The sequence below is a fragment of the Panicum hallii genome, chromosome 9 (assembly GCF_002211085.1).
Source record: "Panicum hallii strain FIL2 chromosome 9, PHallii_v3.1, whole genome shotgun sequence".
Taxonomy (NCBI): domain Eukaryota; kingdom Viridiplantae; phylum Streptophyta; class Magnoliopsida; order Poales; family Poaceae; genus Panicum; species Panicum hallii.
In genome coordinates, this window is record NC_038050.1 from 54,617,891 (window position 1) to 54,638,364 (window position 20,474).

Below are 20,474 nucleotides of genomic sequence, written 5' to 3' on the forward strand. Positions count from 1 at the left end.
TAGAAAAATTAGTAGGGAAAGCCTGGTAGGGAAAATTTTGACGAGAAAGATAGATTGCCCTACTTTTTTTCTGAGAAACCGTAGGGAACGATTCCTTCCCTAGGCTTTTGAATGGTAGGGAAATTTGCTCACGTGGCAAGCCTGTCCTACATGGAAAGCTCCTTCCCCTACTATTTTAGCAGCCTAGGGAACATTTTCTCTAAGCATTGTTAAGAATTACTTTCAACCGAATATTAAATTTTATTTATTTGTTACTTTCACCAGTAATCAAATATATTGCAATCCGATGAAGAACCAAATTAATTTCTTTGAACTAAAACTGTACATCAAGATTCATTACAAATGATTCTTCTAGATCCTTATTTACAAACCATGCAAGAACAGAAAATAATTCTTCTCCATCCTCTGCATCTACAAAGCACGACGGCAGCACAAGTCACTGCCGATGCAGCTTGAGAGTTTGCATCACCAACAGTCACTACCTAAGTGTCAGCAGGCCCGAATGGCAGTTGCGGCAGCAACAGAGTTCCAACAGCACCACCCGAATGGAAACTAAATTTTCTAGCTGCCAGACAAAAAGAAAATCTAAAGTTAGTTAGTGCCCAGTAAACAATACATCCTGGCAAGAAGAAGCTAGCAAGATAGCACATGTAACAATAATTCAGTTAGTGTTTGGATCCAAAGTGCAAAAGAGCGAAAGGGCAAAAATTTTGCCATTTGCCAAAAGTGGCAAAAGTTTTGCCATTAGGGGTGTTTGGATCCAAATGGCAAAAGTTTTGGCAAAAGCTCATTTAAACCTCTTTTCTCCTTTTTGCCATAGCGTGTTTGGGTCCAAATGGAAAAAAAGAGCAAATTTTTTGCTGTTTTCTTTTGCTATCTGTTTTTGCTATTTCCTTTTTCTCATAGGGTGTTTGGGTCCAAATGGAAAAAAAAAGAGCAAATTTTTTGCTATTTGCCCTTTTGCCATCCAAACAGGCCCTGAAGTTTCTCATGTCGCGAGTCTACTAAACATCAGCAGATCTGGTTACCAGTACTATTGGTCCAGCGCTATTTGCCTCCAGGCTTAGATCTGAGCAAAAGCAAACAATGGAGTTGTTTTAGCAACCACCAGCAGATGAGAGACAAGAAAAGAAATAAAAAGCTTCACCTGTTCTTGTCAACGCATCCTTCCGGTGTCCTCGCTGCTGTGGTACCCAGTCCGACGACTCTGCTCCATACGTGGCTCCATCCATCGCCGACGCAGACGAACTCACCGGCAACCAACACACGGCCAACTGCTACATGGGCAGGACCGGCACATCCAAGGGAAGGATGACCTGAGCAGGGAGGCAAGTTTGAGGGAGGGAAGATGGATTTGGGAGGAGAAAAGGAGTGAGTTGGTTTTGGGGAAGGAGAGGCCTGCACAATATAGACGCAAGCAAGCGGGCTCCAATTTCAAAATTCTCACGGCCGCGCATGGGTGATTGGGCGGGATGCGAATTTGTTCCCCTACGGTTTTACTACCACCCTAGGGAAACATGCTATCGTGAAGTCCATGTGGCGTATCTTTGATGCATTCTTATAGTTTCTCCCTACGAACTGAGTAAAGTTATACGCAATATTTTCTTTCCCTAGAAATTTCCAAATTGGTCGTAGGATGTAAAATTCCCCTTGGGGGTGCTTAATTCTTCCTAGGGAATGACTAAAACCGTAGGGAAACTTGCATATTCCAGTAGGTTGATATGACTTGTACTTGTACTTACCATCTATTAAATCTATAACCACTGCATTGCAAAAACCTATTTCTACTCAGCCTAATATGCCAACCGACCTAGTGATATATTTTGTTCCGCTAATTACTCGTGCTCAAGTTCCAGTCATAAATGTTGATCAACCTAGAGAGGTAGGCATCCATGCCACTTCAAATCGAGCTGATCCTCTCTACGTGAGGCGATTGACCAGACAGAGGCACCTGAGGATGCAGCTGGCACCCTAGCATGCCTCAAGGGGTGTGGCCACGTGGCTAGTCACCTCATCACATGATCCGCCACTTGATCGTTATGTCGGAGGACAGTAGAAGATGGCACTTTCAATTTCAGGTACGGTGTTGTAAGGCCTCCTCCAAAGGCCTTACCGATATCGTCGTGGGGTTGAAAATATTAAACTAAGTAAAAATAAATTCGGCTTCTTCTCCATTTCTACACTGCCTCACCCAACACTTAAAAAGCGTGTCATCAGCTAGCGACTAAAGAACCGCTAGCGGAAGAAATATTAATATTTCCTACTCCACCACGTCAGCTCAAGCTGGCGACGTCGCCAGCCGTTGGACACGGCCTAATGCACAAAATGGGCATATAGCTGATGAACTCTTGGCACGCTCCCTTATCGTTGAGCTTTGGGGATGGCACAGCCACGAGCCATCCGTAATAATGAAGAGTAAATTGCATCCGGAATGTAACAACTAAGCATGTGCGTGCAAATTGGTCCGAGAACTTGCAATCTAATTAATTCGATGCACAAACTTGATATTTTGGTACGGTCCAAATCCCACCATGTCACGTATTTGTCTAGGGTGGGCTATGATATGGATATGCTTCTCAAAATTAATTTTTCTGACATGAGGCAATTTAATCTGGAAGGTTTTGTACCGGCATCAATGAGCATTTAGAATCTGAAATGGATCTGGAAGTTGACCTCCGTTTATTTCAGAAACAGAGTTCATAAAATTTTTAATGCACATTCCAGATTCTTTCATTCTAAATAGTTCTGGAACGAGTTTACCTTCCAGATCCATTTAAGATTCTAATACACATTCTATATAGTTCTTGAACAGATTTGCTCGTCACGGGTACAGTGCCAATTCTGGGTACAACTAGCCACCCTCTCTCCTCAAATGGTGCCGTAATGGATTGAAATTCTTCATGTACCCTCCTTTGTTTCTCCAAATTGATCAGCAGTTTCTACCCCTAGCCTTTTGTGTGCTCATGATTTTGCTACAGGTCTATCAAGCAGGTGTGCTCGAGCCCGCAGCTGTCCCCAATGAGGCACCTCTGGGTGATGAACTCAGCTGCAGAAATGTAGTCATGTTATACTGCATGTTACAGTCCATTACAATAAGGCTATCTATATATGTATCGTAAACAAACTAAATCCATTTGGTTCAAAGTTGTAGGTCTTTCAGTCGGTGAAAGATGCAATCCCTGATGTTGTCTTCTCAAACAATAAAATACATTGAATCGCAAAGGGAAATGTGATAACCTAAATCTATGTCATCATTTTTACCAATGTTGTAAATCTTATTATCATCATGGTACAAATATGTTCATCTTCCTATTTCTAAGGTTCTGAAATCAGTTTTGGTAATAGCTGAGGTATCTGGCAAGTTTTTTGTTATTCTGAAATCTACCATATATGTGGAACCTCAACTCTTATACTTTCCATATCACCTCCTATAAATCATCTTTTCACTTTGCTATCAATATTGGGAAATCATCTGAATAGGCTTGGCTGCATCTGGATGTAAATAGGCTATACCTATACAGTTTTGCTATGGAAACTATTTAGTTCACTGTTATTAGTTTTTTTTAAAAAATCCCATCATGTAGCTTGGATCCCTGTAGTTTCATTTACCTCTGTTTTGGCCAGATGGACCAGGGACAACCAACATTTACATAAGAGAAAGTTGCAGATATCATTTGTTTGTGTAGTTGAGTAGATTGTGCTTTGACTTGAGCTTATTAGGAATTCCACTGAGCCTTTTCTTTATTAAAGTAAAAAAACATTTCACAATATACGTGGACATATCTATATGCTGATCTTTGTGATACTCAATGTTTAGAAGTAGCCAAGATAGAAAAATGATTATATGTCTAATTAAATTACATGTCTATCTCAATTTGCGGTACTCAATGTTGGTACTCAATGTTCTGGACTGCTCTATCTCAAGTTCGTATAAATGATTTTAGCATACTAGAATTTCATAAGATAGAAATTTACAATCAGTTTAGTTTAAGCATACTCAAGTTTTTTTCTTTAGAATTCTCATTTCAAACCTTGGTAATTTTGGTTCTTTTCTCATTTCCTCTCCTATTTTTCGTAGTATTATGTTCTCCCATGGCAGTACCAGATTATTTGTTTAAAACATTGGATTTGGAATGTTGCACGAGGCACTCTACAAGCCTCAATCATAGGCACTCTACAAGGTCTCAATCATTTCTAGCGATGCACCTTCATTCTTATTGATTATTAAATTAAGGGGTTTACTGATTTCATTTACATATCTTCCTTTGTAGACTTCACCCCATGTGAATTACAATCCCAAAAAGCGAGAACCATGAACAAGTTCCCTTTTTTTGAAATTTTAGCTGCAATCATGAAATTAATATGTGGTATTAGTTTTGCCTTTGATTCTAAAACTTTGCTCCTTTGGGTGAGGTTGAAGTAGTCACCGCCGAGCCCCTCGAGTCGAACACTGTCGATGAGGGTGAGGGCGAAGCAATCATTGCAGAGGTAGACGGCGGGCTCCTCGAGTCGAACTATGTCGATGAGGGAGAAGGCCGAAGTGGTCGTCTCCGAAGTAGACGGCGGGCTCCTCGAGTCAAACTGTGTCAACGAGGAAGAGGCTGAAGTAGTCGTCGCCGAAGTGGACGAAGAGCCCATCGAGCCAAACTGTGTCGACGTGGATGTAGGCCGAAGTAGTCGAGATGCTGAAGTTGATGGCACGCCTCTTGGGCACCTTCATATGTTTTACAAGCTTTCCATGGGCTACAAGAATATAACTTCATTTTTCCATCCAGAGTTATGAATTACATAGAAATAAAGCAGGCCTTTCTTTAATTTTTTCCCTTAAAAATAACGTAACCGCACTTGGTTTTACGATTTACCTTCGGCCTTTCGCTCGAGAGGGTTTTGTTTTTTCATTTCTATGAATACCTTCGGCCTTTTGCTCCAAAGGGTTTCATTTTTTCATTTCTATGAATACCTTTGGCCTTTCGCTGGAGAGGGTTTCATTTTTTTTATTTTTACGAATACCTTCGGCCTTTCGCTCGAGAGAGTTTCGTTATTTCATAGGCGCTCTCGGCTCTATGGCTCTTCGACATTTTGCATGAGAGAGTCTTTAGTGTGAGCACTTTGGGCTCCATGCTTCTGTGCAATGCAATGCAACATGATTGCAATGATTGTATGTATGAAATGAATGGTGAATGAATGGATGGATGGATGTATGTATGTATTCTTTTACGATGATAGTAAAAAACGGAGGGTTAGCCTGACAAACAAGGCACAACCTTCGGTTGAGTCCTACTTTCTTATGTGGCAGAAATCCCGTAAGTTAACTGGAATCAAGCAGTATCGAAGGCCAAATAGAATTCTATGAGACCAATTTGGTAAATTTTAATAGATAGGGAAAACGGATTGATATGGCATAGTCATTTCCAAGTCAATAACGGACTGAGATAACCTACGTTCCATATAGAGCTTTAGGCTATCCGCACGCACAGCTCCAAACCGCCCTGAACTGCAAATGTACAGTCCAGACTCCCGCACCGCACAACTCTATCTGCTCCCCAATCCTTCCGTTTGCTACAGGGAATCTGCAAATCCAACGCCCGTCCTCTCCACCTCTATCCTCTCCACCGCAGCAGCCGCTCCTCTCGTGGCAGCCCTGCGAAGTGTTCGCGTCCTCCTCAACGGCATCCTGGAGAAGCCGACGGTCTCCCTCGAATCCGAGGGCATTGGGGAGGGAGGGGAGGAGGAGGCAGTGCCAACCGGAGAGTGCAGGGGTGGGTGGAGTGGAGGGAATAGGCGACGAACCCTAGCAGCCAGCCATGCTGAGATCAAATCTAGCTATTTGGGCGGCTAGATGGGGCAGATGATAGCTCAAATGGATGCTTCTAGGCCATGGCCACTCGTAGCTCCAAGAAATCGACGAGGAGCTCACCGGACAGGAGGAGGAGGAGGCCGCGGGCCCCCGTGCTGGGACATCGCGCTCGCCCACCGGGACGCCGCGCCCGCCCGTCGAGACGTTGCGGGCGGGGAGGGAGAAGGGGAGGGGAGGGAGGAGAGAGGGGCGGCGAAGAGCAGCAGGTCGGGGCGAGAGGGAGGAGACGGTTGGTTTGCCGATGGGGATAGCGGCGGGGCGGCGGCGGAGAGCTGTGTTTCACTGATCTCTAAATCGGCTCTGACGGATAGCCTTACTTCGGTGTGAAAACCAATAATCCAAAAGTAGGATCCTACATAAATGTGACGAAGTGTCATACGGTGTGTAATAATTCAAGTGATGTGGATAAGATGTAACAATCGAAGTATAAACGTATAGCATGCTTGAGATGAGAACGTGCGAACATACTGAAAACAAAGGGCAAAACAAGCTAGAGTTTCTTACCTTGGTGAGAAGAGCCTGCAAAACAGAGAAGTGAAATCCTTCAAATCGAAGGTAGTATAAGTGTTAGATTAAGTAGTCTTACAAACAAAGGATAAAATGTGAGATGCTCCTGAAGAAACACGAGCTGAAGTATTAACAATTCTTTAAATAAAGGATAACTCGCAGCTGCGCCGATGAGCCGAGAAGAATATGTTGGTTTCACGATTAAGCAGGCAATGGACGTCATTACCATGAAAGTAAGGACGGACCATGGCCGTTGTAACACTCTAAGGTAAAATTTCGAGATTTATAATTTAATTGGGCTCCAGTAATTTTCTAAGGATTTATTTTGCCTAGCTTGCATTTATTTATAATTTAATTCATAAAGAATTAAAATTTATCTTAGGTTCAACATGTTTGTGCATTCATGCTGGTGCATAAGTTTTATTTGGTTGAGTGCATAGGGGTTGAATTCAAATTTGAGTTGAATTCAAATAGGTTTGAGTTGGTGCGGGAAAAGTAAAGGAGGGAAACAGGAAGGTGGGTCAGTCATTCTTTATTTTCTCAGTCATTCTTTCTATTCTCAGTCATTCCTTCCTTTCTCTCAGTCATTCCTTTTGTTCTCAGTCATTCCTTATATTCTCAGTCATTCCTTCTGTTCTCAGTCATTCCTTATATTCTCAGTCATTCCTTCTTTTCTCAGTCATTCTCGTTCTTTCCTCAGTTATTCCTTCTTTCTCGGTCATTCCCCCAGCTCGACCCCACCTGTCGGCCCCTTCTTCCTCCTTCTTCCCCGGCGCGCAACGACTTCCGAAGTCCCCGGCCGCCGTGATCCAGCCTAGGCCCGCACGCCAATGTGGGCCACTGCTCTACAAGAAGGGAACTTCCGCGCCCTAGAACCCTAAACGTAGCCGCAGCAGCACCCTTGGAGACCCGCAGCGCCGCCGCCTCCTTCTCCCCTCTGCCGCGCAGACGCCTCGGCCTCACCGTAGACCGGCCGTTCCGCTGCACCCCGGACCACCACATCAACCGCAAAAGCTCCTCTTCGCCATCCCGAAGCTCCACGAGCCCAGCATCGAAGCCCTACGCCTCGGCATCGACCAAATTTCCCGAAGGAACCTTCGACAGTGAGCCGCTCCGCCGTCGGAATTCCTCGTCGTCGTAGCATCCTGATCCGTCTTAACCCCCTGGTTACCTCCGGAGGGAGTTCCCCGACCGATCCGCACGTCCAAGGGACCCCGAACCCCCCTACAGCAGCCTTCCCCACGAGCACCGCCGTCTCCGCCGCTCGGACCTCGTCGCCGACCATCTTGCGCTGTTTCTCCGGCCAGTTCGAGTCCTCGGTGAGCATCAGCACGTCCCCCTCTCCCTCTTACGCTAGCTATCATGAACCGTAGGCCGCACCCGAAGTCGCGACGCCGTCGCCGGCGTGTGCCGCCGTGCAGACCCGCCGTCCCGCGAACCCAACCAGATCGGACCAGTCTGATCCTGATCGGACCGTCCGAACCCCGCTGTTCAGATCGGACCGTCCGATCGTAATGCGTCCGAACCGTTCGATTTAGATCGAACCGCCCAGATTAGAAGCCGCGTACCCCCTTCAGCCGTGGCAGTTTTGTTAAAGAGCCCCTGCCCTTTTGAGGAATTAACCCGCCGTCTATCTCTAGTTCAAAAGTATTCGCAGACAGGTCCTTTCATTCCATTTTGGCCCCTGAGCTTCCGGGAATTAGTGCCCGCAGTCCATGCCTTGTGTTTTCATGTGTTAGCCCCTGCGTCTAGCCTTTAATTACGTTTAGGTCCCTGATTTTTGTCCAGAACCCCCCTGTTGTCCAGTTTTTCTCGCAGATAGGTCCCTGGATCTTGTTTCAAGCGTAGATTTTGCGTCTTAGCTCCGTTTTAGGTGTTCTTTATGTCCACGTGATCGTTGTAACGCGTAGAATAGTTCTAGGCCAGTTTTGTGTGCTGTTCTATTGTATTGGTGTACTATTTCCTTATAGTTTGCTATGGTTGTGCATGTGTGTATGTGTGGACTATGCTTGATGATCGTGAGTAGACGCGGAGCCTTTGGACGAGTATCAGGAGCAGCCATCTTCCGAGCAGTTTGAGCAGCAGCCGGGAGAGTACGAGGAAGGCAAGTATAACATGAACATCCTACCACTTTTAAATACAATTTCATACTGCATTTTAATACTGTATGCCTATAAGGACTTTCCTAGCCACTTTATATCCTATATATATACCCTTTGGGTTGCATTTTGGTTAGTTGTGCTAGATTGCTGCGCTATAACACACTTGATCCTTTTTAATTAAATTAATTAATGGTATATGCAACTTGATTCTGAGAGTGGCCCTCTGTGCTGTGTGCTTGAGTGGCTCACGTCTCCGTAAAAGATGTTTTGTTAGAAACTTGGTTTAGGGGGTCAGCACGGTGCTTAGTGCTTGGTTGGCCACCCTCCATAAGGACCGGTTCATAGAGCGACAACCTGGGACAACCGCGCAACCACAAGACTAGAATGGGACGGTCTTGACTTATTAATTAGGTCGTGTTGGTTCGGGAGTAACTTACCTGCGTGGGCAAGAGGGGTGGTAAGCTTCAATGGTCCCTGCTCCTCCGGCTTGGTCTGTGCTGTGTGTCTTGTACCCCCGGAGGTGGGCCCCATCGTTGCTGATCCAGAATCCTTAGCGGTTACACCTTACTAACGTGATCCTTTGTAACGGTCTCGTAGTGTGCTTGCTAGTCATCTCACCTAAGGAAGTGTGATGAACAACTAGCGTAGCCCACGACTTGTGGGTAAAGTTGTGCAACCTCTCGAAAGTGTAAAACTGATATATCAGCTGTGCTCACAGTCATGAGCGGCCCAGATCCTCCTTTTGATTAGTGGGGTTATCAACCTTTGATTAGGGAGATTCCCCGGGTGGTTTTGGTTTGGATGGTTCTCAGTAGTTCTTAATTAATATTGATTAATTTCTTATGCAATTTGGGTTTATGGTAATCCATCCACTTATAGTAAATAGTGTTAATAGAATTTGCCAAGACTAAAAGCTAATGCAGTTGAGTCAGCTAGCCTAGAGCCTCATAGTTTGTGTTATACTTGTTGAGTACTAGTTTGTACTCACACTTGCCTCTCTACTCTTCTGCTCTATTTCGGATATCTTCGACTGCTGCTCAGTACCAGGCGACGTGGAGGACTACATCAGCGGACTCGACGATTTCTAGGCGTTGTCTCCCGGTTGACGTCCCTGTGGCGCCCCGCTCTTCATGTATTTATTTTTACGCTTCCGCATTTCTCGAACTTATTCTTGATTCAGTTGTAATAAAGATATTCATTTTATAATTTATTCGCTTTTAATTCGTGACATGTGTTGTGATATCTTGATAATCTGTTGTATATATGCGTGACTTGATCTGGCGCATATATGATTGCTCGATTTATGTTCTTATAAATCGGGTGTGACAGCCGTTTCTTATGGGCGTTTCAGCCCCTTCCGCCGATGACAACACCCCTTTGAACCGAAGGGGTAGATTGCTTCAGTGGTAAAAAAAATAGACTCTTCGGTACATAGAGAGGAGGTTAGATAAATCAATATATAAGAAGCTAATAACTCTTCGGTAACTGAGCAGGCAATGATATCGATGTATTTAAACATGATAATGCTAAAAAAGTAAACACTTGAGGCATATGATAACGTAAATGAAAATAAATTAACTAGTGGCTTATCATTCCTAGAGTCTATGCTGAAGACAGTAAAAATAGCAGTATTCATCGACCGGAGAAGTGGCTCAGTGGTATCGTCCGAAGGTTTAACATTCCCTAGGGCCTTGTCTCAGTTCAATCCCCTTTCGGTGTGTTGGTTAATTTTTTTATATATTTAAATCCTTTAACAAGGGAACAGCTGTTCATGCATACGACATACCTGGAGCCTAATAGGATAGTGTCACCAAAGCCCAACAAACCACCGTTGCAGTGGTGAGATAGACTATAACCTGGATGACTTCTAATCCCGCTGTCACGAGCCGGAGATGCGGCTCCGAAGTCCAAATATTTGATCCAAGGTCTCTAGACCGATACCCAAAAAATAAAACCCGAAGCCAGATATGGAGTTCATCCAACTGCACACACGATCCAACTGCACACACGATCACCGGGGGTTGCATAAAATAGCTCTAGGTGCCGAAGCTCCTCAAGCTAGCCCATTTTGCACACCGGAGCCTTGCATTAGGTAATACCAGATGAATGCTTGCCGTAAATGATGCATTCTTGACTCTTATGATACCCAAAGATCCGTGAAAATCATCCGACTAGATAAAGTCCGGACAGTTGTGAATAAATTGTTAATCTCCAACATCTGTATGATGCTCAATGATGAATTTATCTACAAAAGCTTGTTAGTGCATCCACGTACATATTATTTATGAGCAAGAACACATATGCAAAGGAAGATAAAATTATACGTTAAAAGTGCATATAGCTATCTAAAGAATAACTCTATGCTTAAGCTGATACTAATCACAAAGTGCAAGCTAGATGAACGAAGCAAGTCTGAAACAGGGCAGCTATTTCTGATTTATTTATTTATTTACTGTGCCCAACCGAAGGGGCAAAAACCTACAGGCAAGCAACTGTCTCTGAAGCATCCAGTAGATACCGAATATTTACTCTGTAAACCAGCATGCATCCGACGCTGTGGCTGGGTTGGTTGATGTGTGAACTCCGAGGTTGGAGATCCAGAGATCGATCCCTGGTGTCCCCCTGCGCCACGGGCTGAAGTTAGGGGGCGCTGAGCCGAAGGTGGCCGCGCGCGTCACTGACTGGGGGCGCTGGGCCGAAGGTACACTCTCTTGGCTGGGCTGGTGGTAGACTCCCGAAGCCCAATAACTGGGGCGGCCCGAAGCATGCACTTCGGTTGCATGGCTATAAAGAGAGGCAGAAGTGTTGATTTTGAAGGATAAAAAACCAACTCGAGTCACTGACTGAAGGGTTAAAAAATTAATTTTGAAGTGAAAACTTAATTCCGAAGTGTAATAATCAACCTCCACTCTTCGATGAAGGACCCGAGAGGGAGAGGGCGAATATGAAATCCTAGAAGACGAATATAGGACTCTAGAGGACGAATATGAAACCCTAGAAGATGAATATGGGATCCTAGAGGACGAATATAGGACTCTAGAGAAAGACTCAGAGGAAGAATACGGTAGCCCAGAGAATAAATATAGGACCCGAGAAGGAGAGGGCGAATATAAAATCCTAGAAGACAAATATAGGGCTCTAGAGGAAGACTCAGAAGAAGAATATGGGAGCTCTGAAGATGGCTCAGAAAAGGAATATGGGACTTTAGAAGAAGGAATAAATATAGGACCCGAGAAGGAGAGGGCGAATATAAAATCCTAGAAGACAAATATAGGGCTCTAGAGGAAGACTCAGAAGAAGAATATGGGAGCTCTGAAGATGGCTCAGAAAAGGAATATGGGACTTTAGAAGAAGACTCAGAGACCCGAAGCCCAATAACTGGGGCGGCCCGAAGCTCTACATGCACTTCGGTTGCATGGCCTATAAAGAGGCAGAAGTGTTGATTTTGAAGGATAAAAACCAACTCGAGTCACTGACTGAAGGGTTAAAAAATTAATTTCGAAGTGTAAAAATCAACCCGAGTCTCAGTGAAAACTTAATTCCGAAGTGTAATAATCAACCCCACTCTTCGATGAAGAGTGAAAAATTAATTTCAAAATTTATTGATGAAAAGTGAAATATTGATTTTAAAAGGGTAAAAAACCAACTCTGCACCGATGCTGACGGAAAAAACAATTCGGAATCACCGTCGAAGGGTCAAACCAAATCACCGTCGAAGGGTCAAACCAAGACGCTTCGAGAAATCCCACTATGAACGAAAAGAAAACCAACAAAGGTCTTATCTGAAGATACTTTGCACCTCTTTTTTCTCTCTTCAATTTTTTTCTCGAGCCAAACACACGGTGCGTGCTAAACTGTTGGGATGTAACTCTATCACGACAACCAAAGAGAGAGAGAGAGGAAGAGAGCTCCGAAGATCCAAGTGTGGAGTGCTCCCAAAAAAGAGTGCCCTTTAATGATCCCGTGGGTCCTTTTACATAGAGGTGGGAGGGTGCCAATTTTATAAATTTTTAAATCTTTACATGAGACCTATTTTTACGTAAGCTCGGCCATTTCCCACCATCCAATTCTTCCAATTTGATGCATTGCGTTAACTATGGTCGACTTGCCAACATTAGGAATTCCGACGAGGAGGACTGTTCCCGTGCAATCGCTCTCTCCATGCTTGATCTCCCCGATCCTCAATCGCACAACACTCAATAACTACATAGCAGTAAAAATTTGCCAGCGCAATCAGATATGACATCTGCCCGAAATTGTCTACCCAAATTTTAAAATCTATAAACAAGGGGGAGGCGGGCGCGTATCGCGCGCTCGGCGGCGGCCATGTGGCGCCCGTACCACGCGCCGGAGAGCTCACGCACTGCCGCCGCCAGGCGGCGCGACACGGCCTCCGCCGCCATCGGAGACGACGGGGCGGGAGTCGAGAAAGGAGCCGTCGTCCGTTGGATGGGCTGGACCGGCCCACGTGCTGGACATAGCCTGCAGGCCCATCGATCCATTAACCATTACCTTCCACTTTACGCTTTTAGAGACACGGGTTACGTGTTCGCTCTCACGGGTACCTGGAACTTTCGGATCGAAATTTCTCTATGGGCATGCACGTCCAACAGCGAGCTGCAAACCATGTCGGCTTCGAATATCCTGTCTTCGTATCAAAATATATATAATATATATATTTCAAAATCTGAATGAAATTAATCTTACAGTGAGATTAATTGTTGCAAAACTTGTTCAAATCGAGTGTTAGAAAACTCTAAAAATCGGATAATCGAATTGCAAAATGGAATCAAGCAGCGCCTCGTTGGAACACAGAGATTTCACTAGCGTCGAGACAGGGACCAAACGCACAGGGTTCGGTCCTTCGCTTTCCACTTCTCCGCTGCAAACCGCGCGACCAAGGCTCTGCACGCACACGCAGCACACACGGCTGAAGAAAAAGGGGGGGAGCGCACTCGCGATTGAAACGCCTCGAAATCAACAAGCTGGCGGCCGGCGACGACGGCAGCTCGCCGTCCTCTCCTTTCGCCGTCAGATTCTTGGAATGACGGTGACCCCATTTGCCCTGGGATTCTCCCCCTTTCTCTAGTGAATAATGCTTCTCCTCCTCCGTCACCGATGTTGTGCTGTGTTGTTTTCCTTTTCTTTTCTCTTCTTTTTTCTCGTTGCTGTCTAGCTAGCTATAGCTAAGCTAGCTGCTGCACTTTCCTGGGCGGTCGGCAAAGCACTACTATGCCTGAGAAGCCGATGCTAATTAAGGTTCCGCTATTACGTGTCCCCAGAGTTCGTGCGAAGATTCAGCTGTGTTCCGGTGAGGTGAATGTTCAGTTTGGTTGCTGGTTCTTGGCTGCTAAGTCATTCCTTTCCTTTTTCACCAGCTGAAGAAACTACCCCAGCTAGCTCAGCACCCCTGGCAAACACAATACTAGACTACTAGCATACTCCATTTTATCTTTCCTTTTTTCTATTTGCATTTTTCCCCAGCACTTCGCTGGCAGTAACTTGATACTACAAGATACGTGCTGTCGTTTTCAGTCTTCCAGTATAGGGAAGATCAGTTCATGGCACATCACATATAACATCATGTTTGCAAATACTTGCAAATACAGAGCCGATCACAGGATAATTTTAATACACACACACACACACACACACACACACACACACATATATATATATATATATATATATATATATATAGCAAAGGGTTGTAATACAACATTGCCATGAAATTAACAAGGCTACAAAGCACTGCAATATATTGGTATTGCATTGTAGTACTAGCTCGACGGTACACAGTACAGGACAAGCACAGGAGTACATAGAGAATGAAGAAGAGAACACACACATTAGAAAAAAAAAAGGTGAGACGGTACACAACACGACCGTGCTACAGAGGAGAAGACTGTACTAAAATGGTGCCATCACTCTGTAGCCAATAGTACCCAACAGCCTTTTATATCTTAGTATCTTTACCAACTTATAAAAGGCACGGATATCCTGTATAAAATTAAACACGTATACATAATACATATATGTATATATACGCTAGCTCCCGTACCGTGGCTGAAAAATATACCGCCATTTCTGGGAGCAGGAAGCAGCAGGTCACCGAAAAGTCTTATTTCCCAGAGTCAAACATGCCATCTTCAGGAGCATGCGAATCAGGGGCATCGTCGCTTGGTCATTCCTCTCGAGGTCAGAACACGATCCTGTTGTCCTCCGAGAAGAAGAACGCCGCCAGGTCGTCGACGCCGCCGCCGTCGCTCGCCTGCCTGCACAGCATCGGGCTCGCCGCCGCGTTCCACATCTCGGCACCTGCATGCACACGTTCAGTTTTTACTCGAGCCGTCAGACACGCGAGCATCATGTGTTGCAGCTGGTCACTGTCACTGACCAGGAACATCTAGGTCGCGTACAATCAATTGATGAAATGTACCGGAAGAGCAGCAAGTACCATTTGAGAACGTGTTCGGGTAGGCGAAGCTGTCCCATCTCAGCTCGTGCTCCACGGCGCCCATCCCCATGTCGCCGCCGCCGAAGAGCGGCGGCGCGTGCGAACGAGACTCGGCGGGGAAGACGTCGCCGATGAAGAACGTGTCGTGCGGGGACGAGTGGTCGCTGGGCATGAACAGGGGTGGGGGCAGCGGGCTCGACGGCAGCCCGGTGGTGGCCGTCGCCGTCGCGTCTCCGCCGTACGCGAGTGGACTCTGCATGATCAGTGCATCTCAGACCGCGTTAAGACATGCCCCTCTGTCATAGAAAGCAATACTAGGAACACAAAGGAAAGGTTCTTCTTTTCTTTTTCTGTCCGTGTTAGAGTGGCTTTCAAAAAATAATTTCTTTATTTTTTTTCCGAACGAGTGGCTGCTTTGGAATTGGTACCTGGTACGTGTTGCCGGATTCAGCCATCGTGCACATTCCCCTGCTCATATCCAGAGTAGGAGGCGGCGGGCTGGAATTGGTGGGCGTGAACGCGCTGAGCTGCTCGCTGCTGACGAGGGACGAGCTGCTGGAGACCTTGCTCATCTGCCCTCTCCCGCCGGCCGCGTTGCTGGCCCCTTTCACCTTGGCCGCCGGCTCTCCCTGCAGCAGCCCGGCCTCGTGTCTTTTGATCACGCGGCACAGCGCGTAAGCACCCTGAAGGAGAAGAACAAGAGTCCCATTCAGTTCAGCAATGGCCGGCCGGCGCCAATGGCATCAGAAATTCAGAATGATATGGACCGATCGATCGGCAGGAGCATACGATGAAGTTGCAGGCGCCGTGCGCGAGGTCCTGGCAGAGCCGGTACTCGTGCATGACCCAGTCGGTGCGCTCGCCGCCGGGTGCGCGGCCGCGGTAGAAGACGAGCGTCTTGCGGAGGCCGTAGACGCCGCCGTCGCAGGCGATGCGGCGGTCCTTGCCGGTGGCCTTCCAGTACCCCGTGGCCGTGGCGCGGTTGGTGCGCGACCCGTTGGGGTACTTGCGGTCGCGCGGGCAGAAGAAGAACCACTCCAGGTCGCGCTTCGGCAGGAACGACTTCTCTGCAAGGGGGAACAGCAATCAGCCGCTGCCAGCTTCTGAGCAACGATCAAACGAATCATCGATTCTCATGTCCGTCGATGATGCGAGTCAGAGCTAATCATGCACCAATTGGTGTCGGGCTAATTGTTTCCAGAGAATGAGAACATGCCATATTTTTCTGTCCTGACTTCTGAGGAACATGTTTCTTTTGAAAAGGGACTAGTTATCCGCAACCGGCCTAGGGAGAAAAAGGGAAGATGCCCGGGGAAAAAAGGGGGTCCTTTGTACTTTCTGGTAGCTAGCAACGAAGCATCGATCCCTAGACCCTAGCAAGTGAAATTCAGGTGCCGTGTTCCTTTCCTTTTATTTTTCACTCTACTCCGGTAAATCCTCCATATATAGGCTACAGCTGAAAGGCTAGAAATTGTCCCGGAAAAAGTCAAAGGGTTTGTCTTTGTCTTGTTGAGTGCTGAAATTGTTCCGGAAAAAAAGTTCAGCATGCTGACATTTGCCAGAGTTCAACTCTGGAGGAACCACCATGCTGTCACAAACTAGTACTATCATCAGTTGACTATGTATCTATCATTCTATCTATTTATCAAAGCACGCAGGTAGCAGCTATACAAATAATGATGCACACACGCACCTGGCAGCTCCCATGGCTCGGACTTGTAGAGATCGATGACGGGGATGACCTCGAGCTCGATCTTGAGGTTGTCGACCTTGCGCTTGAGGTAGTAGCCGACGAGCTCGTCGTCGGTGGGGTGGAAGCGGAACCCGGGCGGCAGGGTCATGGTGCCCATTATATTGGCCGAGATGAGAGGGTAATATGAATGTACACTTGCAAGCTATTCAGGAAGAAGCAAATAATGCCGCTACCGATGGAATGGAACAGTACTACTAGCTGTAGTAATAATGCCAACTGCCCAGTAAATAGTTCAGGCAGAAGAGCACTTATGTATATATATAGGTGGTAGAGCGAGAATGAAAGCACTAGCTAGCGTCAATGAACAAGGAGGAAGTATCTGTTGAAGATGTGGAAGATCCAGAAATAAAAGCTCTTCCTGGTGTGGAGACCCAGCGGGCAGGCGGTGCTGACGAGTTCGATGCAGTAGCAGGAGCCCAAGATCATTATCAGGACAGACTTCTTCAGAGCCTGGCTAGATAGATTAAGCTATGACTAAGACCCAGATTAATGAGCGCCTACAAGATCTGTTGAAGAACAAGGACAAGTGGTGGTCCAGGCTTTCGATTAACCTGCTGAACCAGAGCAATGCTAGGGAAGGAAGAGGACGTTCTCTGAGAACTGCTGTGGTGTGTGAGGGAGAGAGGGTAGGGAGAGGGTAGGAGGCGGGGGTGTTAGAAGCAGCAGGGTGGTGGTGTTTATATAGCGGTAGCCCAGGCAAAGGGGAGAGGAGGAGAGGGGAAAGCGAGGCGAGGCCGGCGCGGCGGTCGTAGGAGCGAAGCGATTCCAAGCGTCCGCCGCGTCCCCCCCGCGCCGTTGTCGCGCCCCCACGCTGCCGCCGGGAGACGCATGACTGTTTCACACGTTTACGGCGGCTCACCAGAAACCGCTAGCTCTGAACCAAAGCCTATGGGTTCGTTCAGGTATCCAGCAGAGTAGCAGACCAAGGTGTCTCAAGGCTGGCTGAGCATGTTTTTCGTTAAGAGAAAGCAGATCAAAGTATCAAACTGCTGACTGATCATGACCTGGCCCTGGCAGCAGGTAGTACGTGTGATTCGGTCAGAATTCTTAATCTGCCAGGAGGCCACAGAAAGCACGCGTGTGTTGCATTGTATCTGCTGCTCTTTTCATCTACTACGTACTGTGATGAATCTTGTGGCGGCTTTGCGTTTGGCGTTTTACCATTCCGGGAAGGGCCTTCAGGTCAGCCAGGCCTCTCCTGCTTTATTTCCCAGGTGCCTGTTGTTAGCCGTGCCGCCGGCCGGCCGCCACGCTCAAAAGCGCTGGTTTGTCTGTTCATATAAACTTTGGTTTTGTCTATGGATTTATTCCGCGTCAAGTAGATCCGTGCTTAGCCCGCTGCTAATCGGCCATCAAGTCGGTAGACGCTAGATAGGCACGCCCGGGATATGAGATAAGTTTCGTGCCCAGTTTCACTTGCTTTGTTTCGTTTTTCTACAGCTAGTGTTCAGACTCGCGTCTGAGTGTCTGACTGATTAACTTGTACAGTATTATAATATTTCTTTTCAGCCGGATTATTACATTCCGTTTTAAGCATGGGGATCCAGGCCCTTCGGGGCCGGAACTCTCCGAATGCTAAATGAGAGCTGTCTCTGTTTTTAAAGATTTTTAAATTTACTTTAACTCCAACAATAATTCTCAATTCTAACTTACGGAGCTCCCTAAAGACACCCTAGGAAAAGAGCATGGAGGAGGGAATTTGGAAATCTTAAAAAAATAGAGAGTCTAGTAGAGGGTCTGCTGGAGTGTATTTTCTTTATTGACCCTCTAATCTAAATTTGAGATAGGAACTGTTAGGGTTTGCTGGAGTTGCTCTTAGGCAGAATCTTTCAGAAGAACAAAAACAAACAGCCTTTCGCACGGGACTCCCGGATCACTATGGCCAACTTTCATCTCTGTTCGAATTGGAAAAAATAGAACATTCTAAGCGAAAAAGTTTTACTCCCTCCATCCTGCAATGTAAGGTATTCTAGAACTTTTGAATAAGTATTAAAAGAAATCCTTTAATTTTTCTTAGCCACTAGCTGCATACTTACCTTTTCTATTGCTTCCTCCTGCTTAATCTTAGAAACAATTTTAATTATAATAGATAAATAAAGAGCTTTTAGAGAATATATACGCCTTTTGTTCCCTCCTTTAATATATTTTGAAATTGCTAGAATATCTTTTACGTTATAGGATGGAGGGAGTGCACGGTCTTTTTCCTCATGAGGCCCCCATGTTGCACTTCCCTACCTGCTCGCTTGACCTCACATGCTTCTTCTGAATTGAAATTGACCCCTCCTCTCCGATCCTGCTACTGCATGATACACGCACGAACGCACGCTTGGCCTTCCCCTACTCCTCTAGACTGAAAACGTGCAAGCGTGAATGTTGACGCCATAATTCGAGTCGCTTTTAAAAAATGGCGTACTACTGCGTAAATATTTTGTTCGTTTGTTTTCGCTAAAAAAGGGGCCGTTGAGACGACAGCAAAGCAAGTTGGCGGGAGCAGATCGCATCGGGTCGACCGACCAACACTAATCATCAGGAACTTGGTTCCTTCTTCACTTTACTGATCATCGATCAAAATCAGTGCTCGCAACCTCCTGCGCACATTCATATTGTTAACTCCACTCCGACCCGGACTCCAGTTCATGCGTGGAGCCAATGGATCTAGCAGAACGAAGGGCAGCTGCTTCTGAGATGAATCGTGCGTTGCTTACTTGCTTAGTTCCATGTATGATGCAAAAAAAAGGGGGATGGACAAGCAACAATAGATTATGCTTTTAATTATTACCTATTTATATGCACTTGTTTTCCTTTATTTTGTGGTCAATGACGGTGCTGATGATGACATAATTACTTGGCTGTGCGTGGTCGCAGAGGTCGGAGGCAAACCCTTTTTCTATAAAAACACAAAAAATTGTAAAAAACAGTAATCTTGTTTACATGTAAAATTAAGTTACAGAAAAAAAACCATATATAGGCATAGTGATATACTAGCTAGGATTTTTTGTGATGCAGCTGCTCTCTTCGATCATATTATTGCATCTTCAATACGGAAAATAACTAAAAGGTGCTTATGAGTCAATCGTGACAAGCCATTGCGCGTATCAGCATCTGAAAATGCATGTGAATCCTAGTCAGACAGCTGATTCTGAAACAGCTAACTACATGCTCACAAGTCCACCAGAAATGTTTATAAAACATAAGCCCAAACTGTGTGCATCATCTAACAGTTGATTCAGCCGTACATACACCAGCTTTCAGACGGCTTTAGCTGAGCCGTGCCAGAGCTATATATTTTCAGTCCCGTTCAGCCGTATGACCTGAATCTTGAAACTTGCCCTGCCGACACCCAAAGTTCAAAGAAGCACGTACGTACAGAAGTGACCAAGCAATGCATGCATGCATCTAAAGAGAGAACTTTGAATTTTTTTCCCACCGGTCGAGTTTTTTTTTTAGAACTTCGAAATTGGCTGCACATCTCTCACAGTCACCTACATGTTCGTAGGTATTTTCCGGAATTGCAACGCAAATCAAGTGAGCCTTTGCAGTTTCAGTCTTACTGACTGGGGTGGATCACTAGAGACAAGATTTGTTCAGAAGTACTACTTCTTCAAGTTACTAATTGGGCAATGCTTTTTGCTTCGAATTATGACAGTTTAAGTGAGCATTAGTTGATCACGCACTTACAAGTTACATCAAGTGCTGCTGCTACGGGACAATGATGTGACGACTAATCTTTTGACGAAAACATCTTTTGTGGCCATGCTTATGCAGCTTTGGAATTCAACGAACCCTTCCAACTCTCCA

The 20,474-nt window shown here is 45.9% G+C and overlaps 2 protein-coding genes and 1 long non-coding RNA gene across 3 annotated transcripts; all 3 read right to left on the minus strand.

Moving 5' to 3' along the window:
- Positions 1–464: 464 nt before the first annotated feature.
- Positions 465–1,342, minus strand: LOC112874088. The gene is made up of 3 exons (XR_003224886.1): positions 1,148–1,342; positions 1,029–1,069; positions 465–565 (listed from the first exon to the last, which is right to left on the minus strand). It is a non-coding gene; the product is annotated as an uncharacterized LOC112874088 (long non-coding RNA).
- Positions 1,343–4,576: 3,234 nt separating this feature from the next.
- Positions 4,577–12,869, minus strand: LOC112873152. The gene is made up of 3 exons (XM_025936170.1): positions 12,753–12,869; positions 12,506–12,669; positions 4,577–4,757 (listed from the first exon to the last, which is right to left on the minus strand). Exons 1-3 carry the CDS (start codon positions 12,867–12,869, stop codon positions 4,577–4,579), a joined length of 462 nt encoding a protein of 153 aa, XP_025791955.1.
- A 1,324-nt stretch (positions 12,870–14,193) lies between these two features.
- LOC112873585 (NAC domain-containing protein 71-like) lies at positions 14,194–17,315 on the minus strand. Its single transcript, XM_025936593.1, has 5 exons — positions 16,617–17,315; positions 15,713–15,990; positions 15,352–15,606; positions 14,924–15,176; positions 14,194–14,784 (listed from the first exon to the last, which is right to left on the minus strand). Exons 1-5 carry the CDS (start codon positions 16,771–16,773, stop codon positions 14,666–14,668), a joined length of 1,062 nt encoding a protein of 353 aa, XP_025792378.1. The 5' UTR covers positions 16,774–17,315; the 3' UTR covers positions 14,194–14,665.
- Between the last annotated feature and the right edge of the window lie 3,159 nt (positions 17,316–20,474).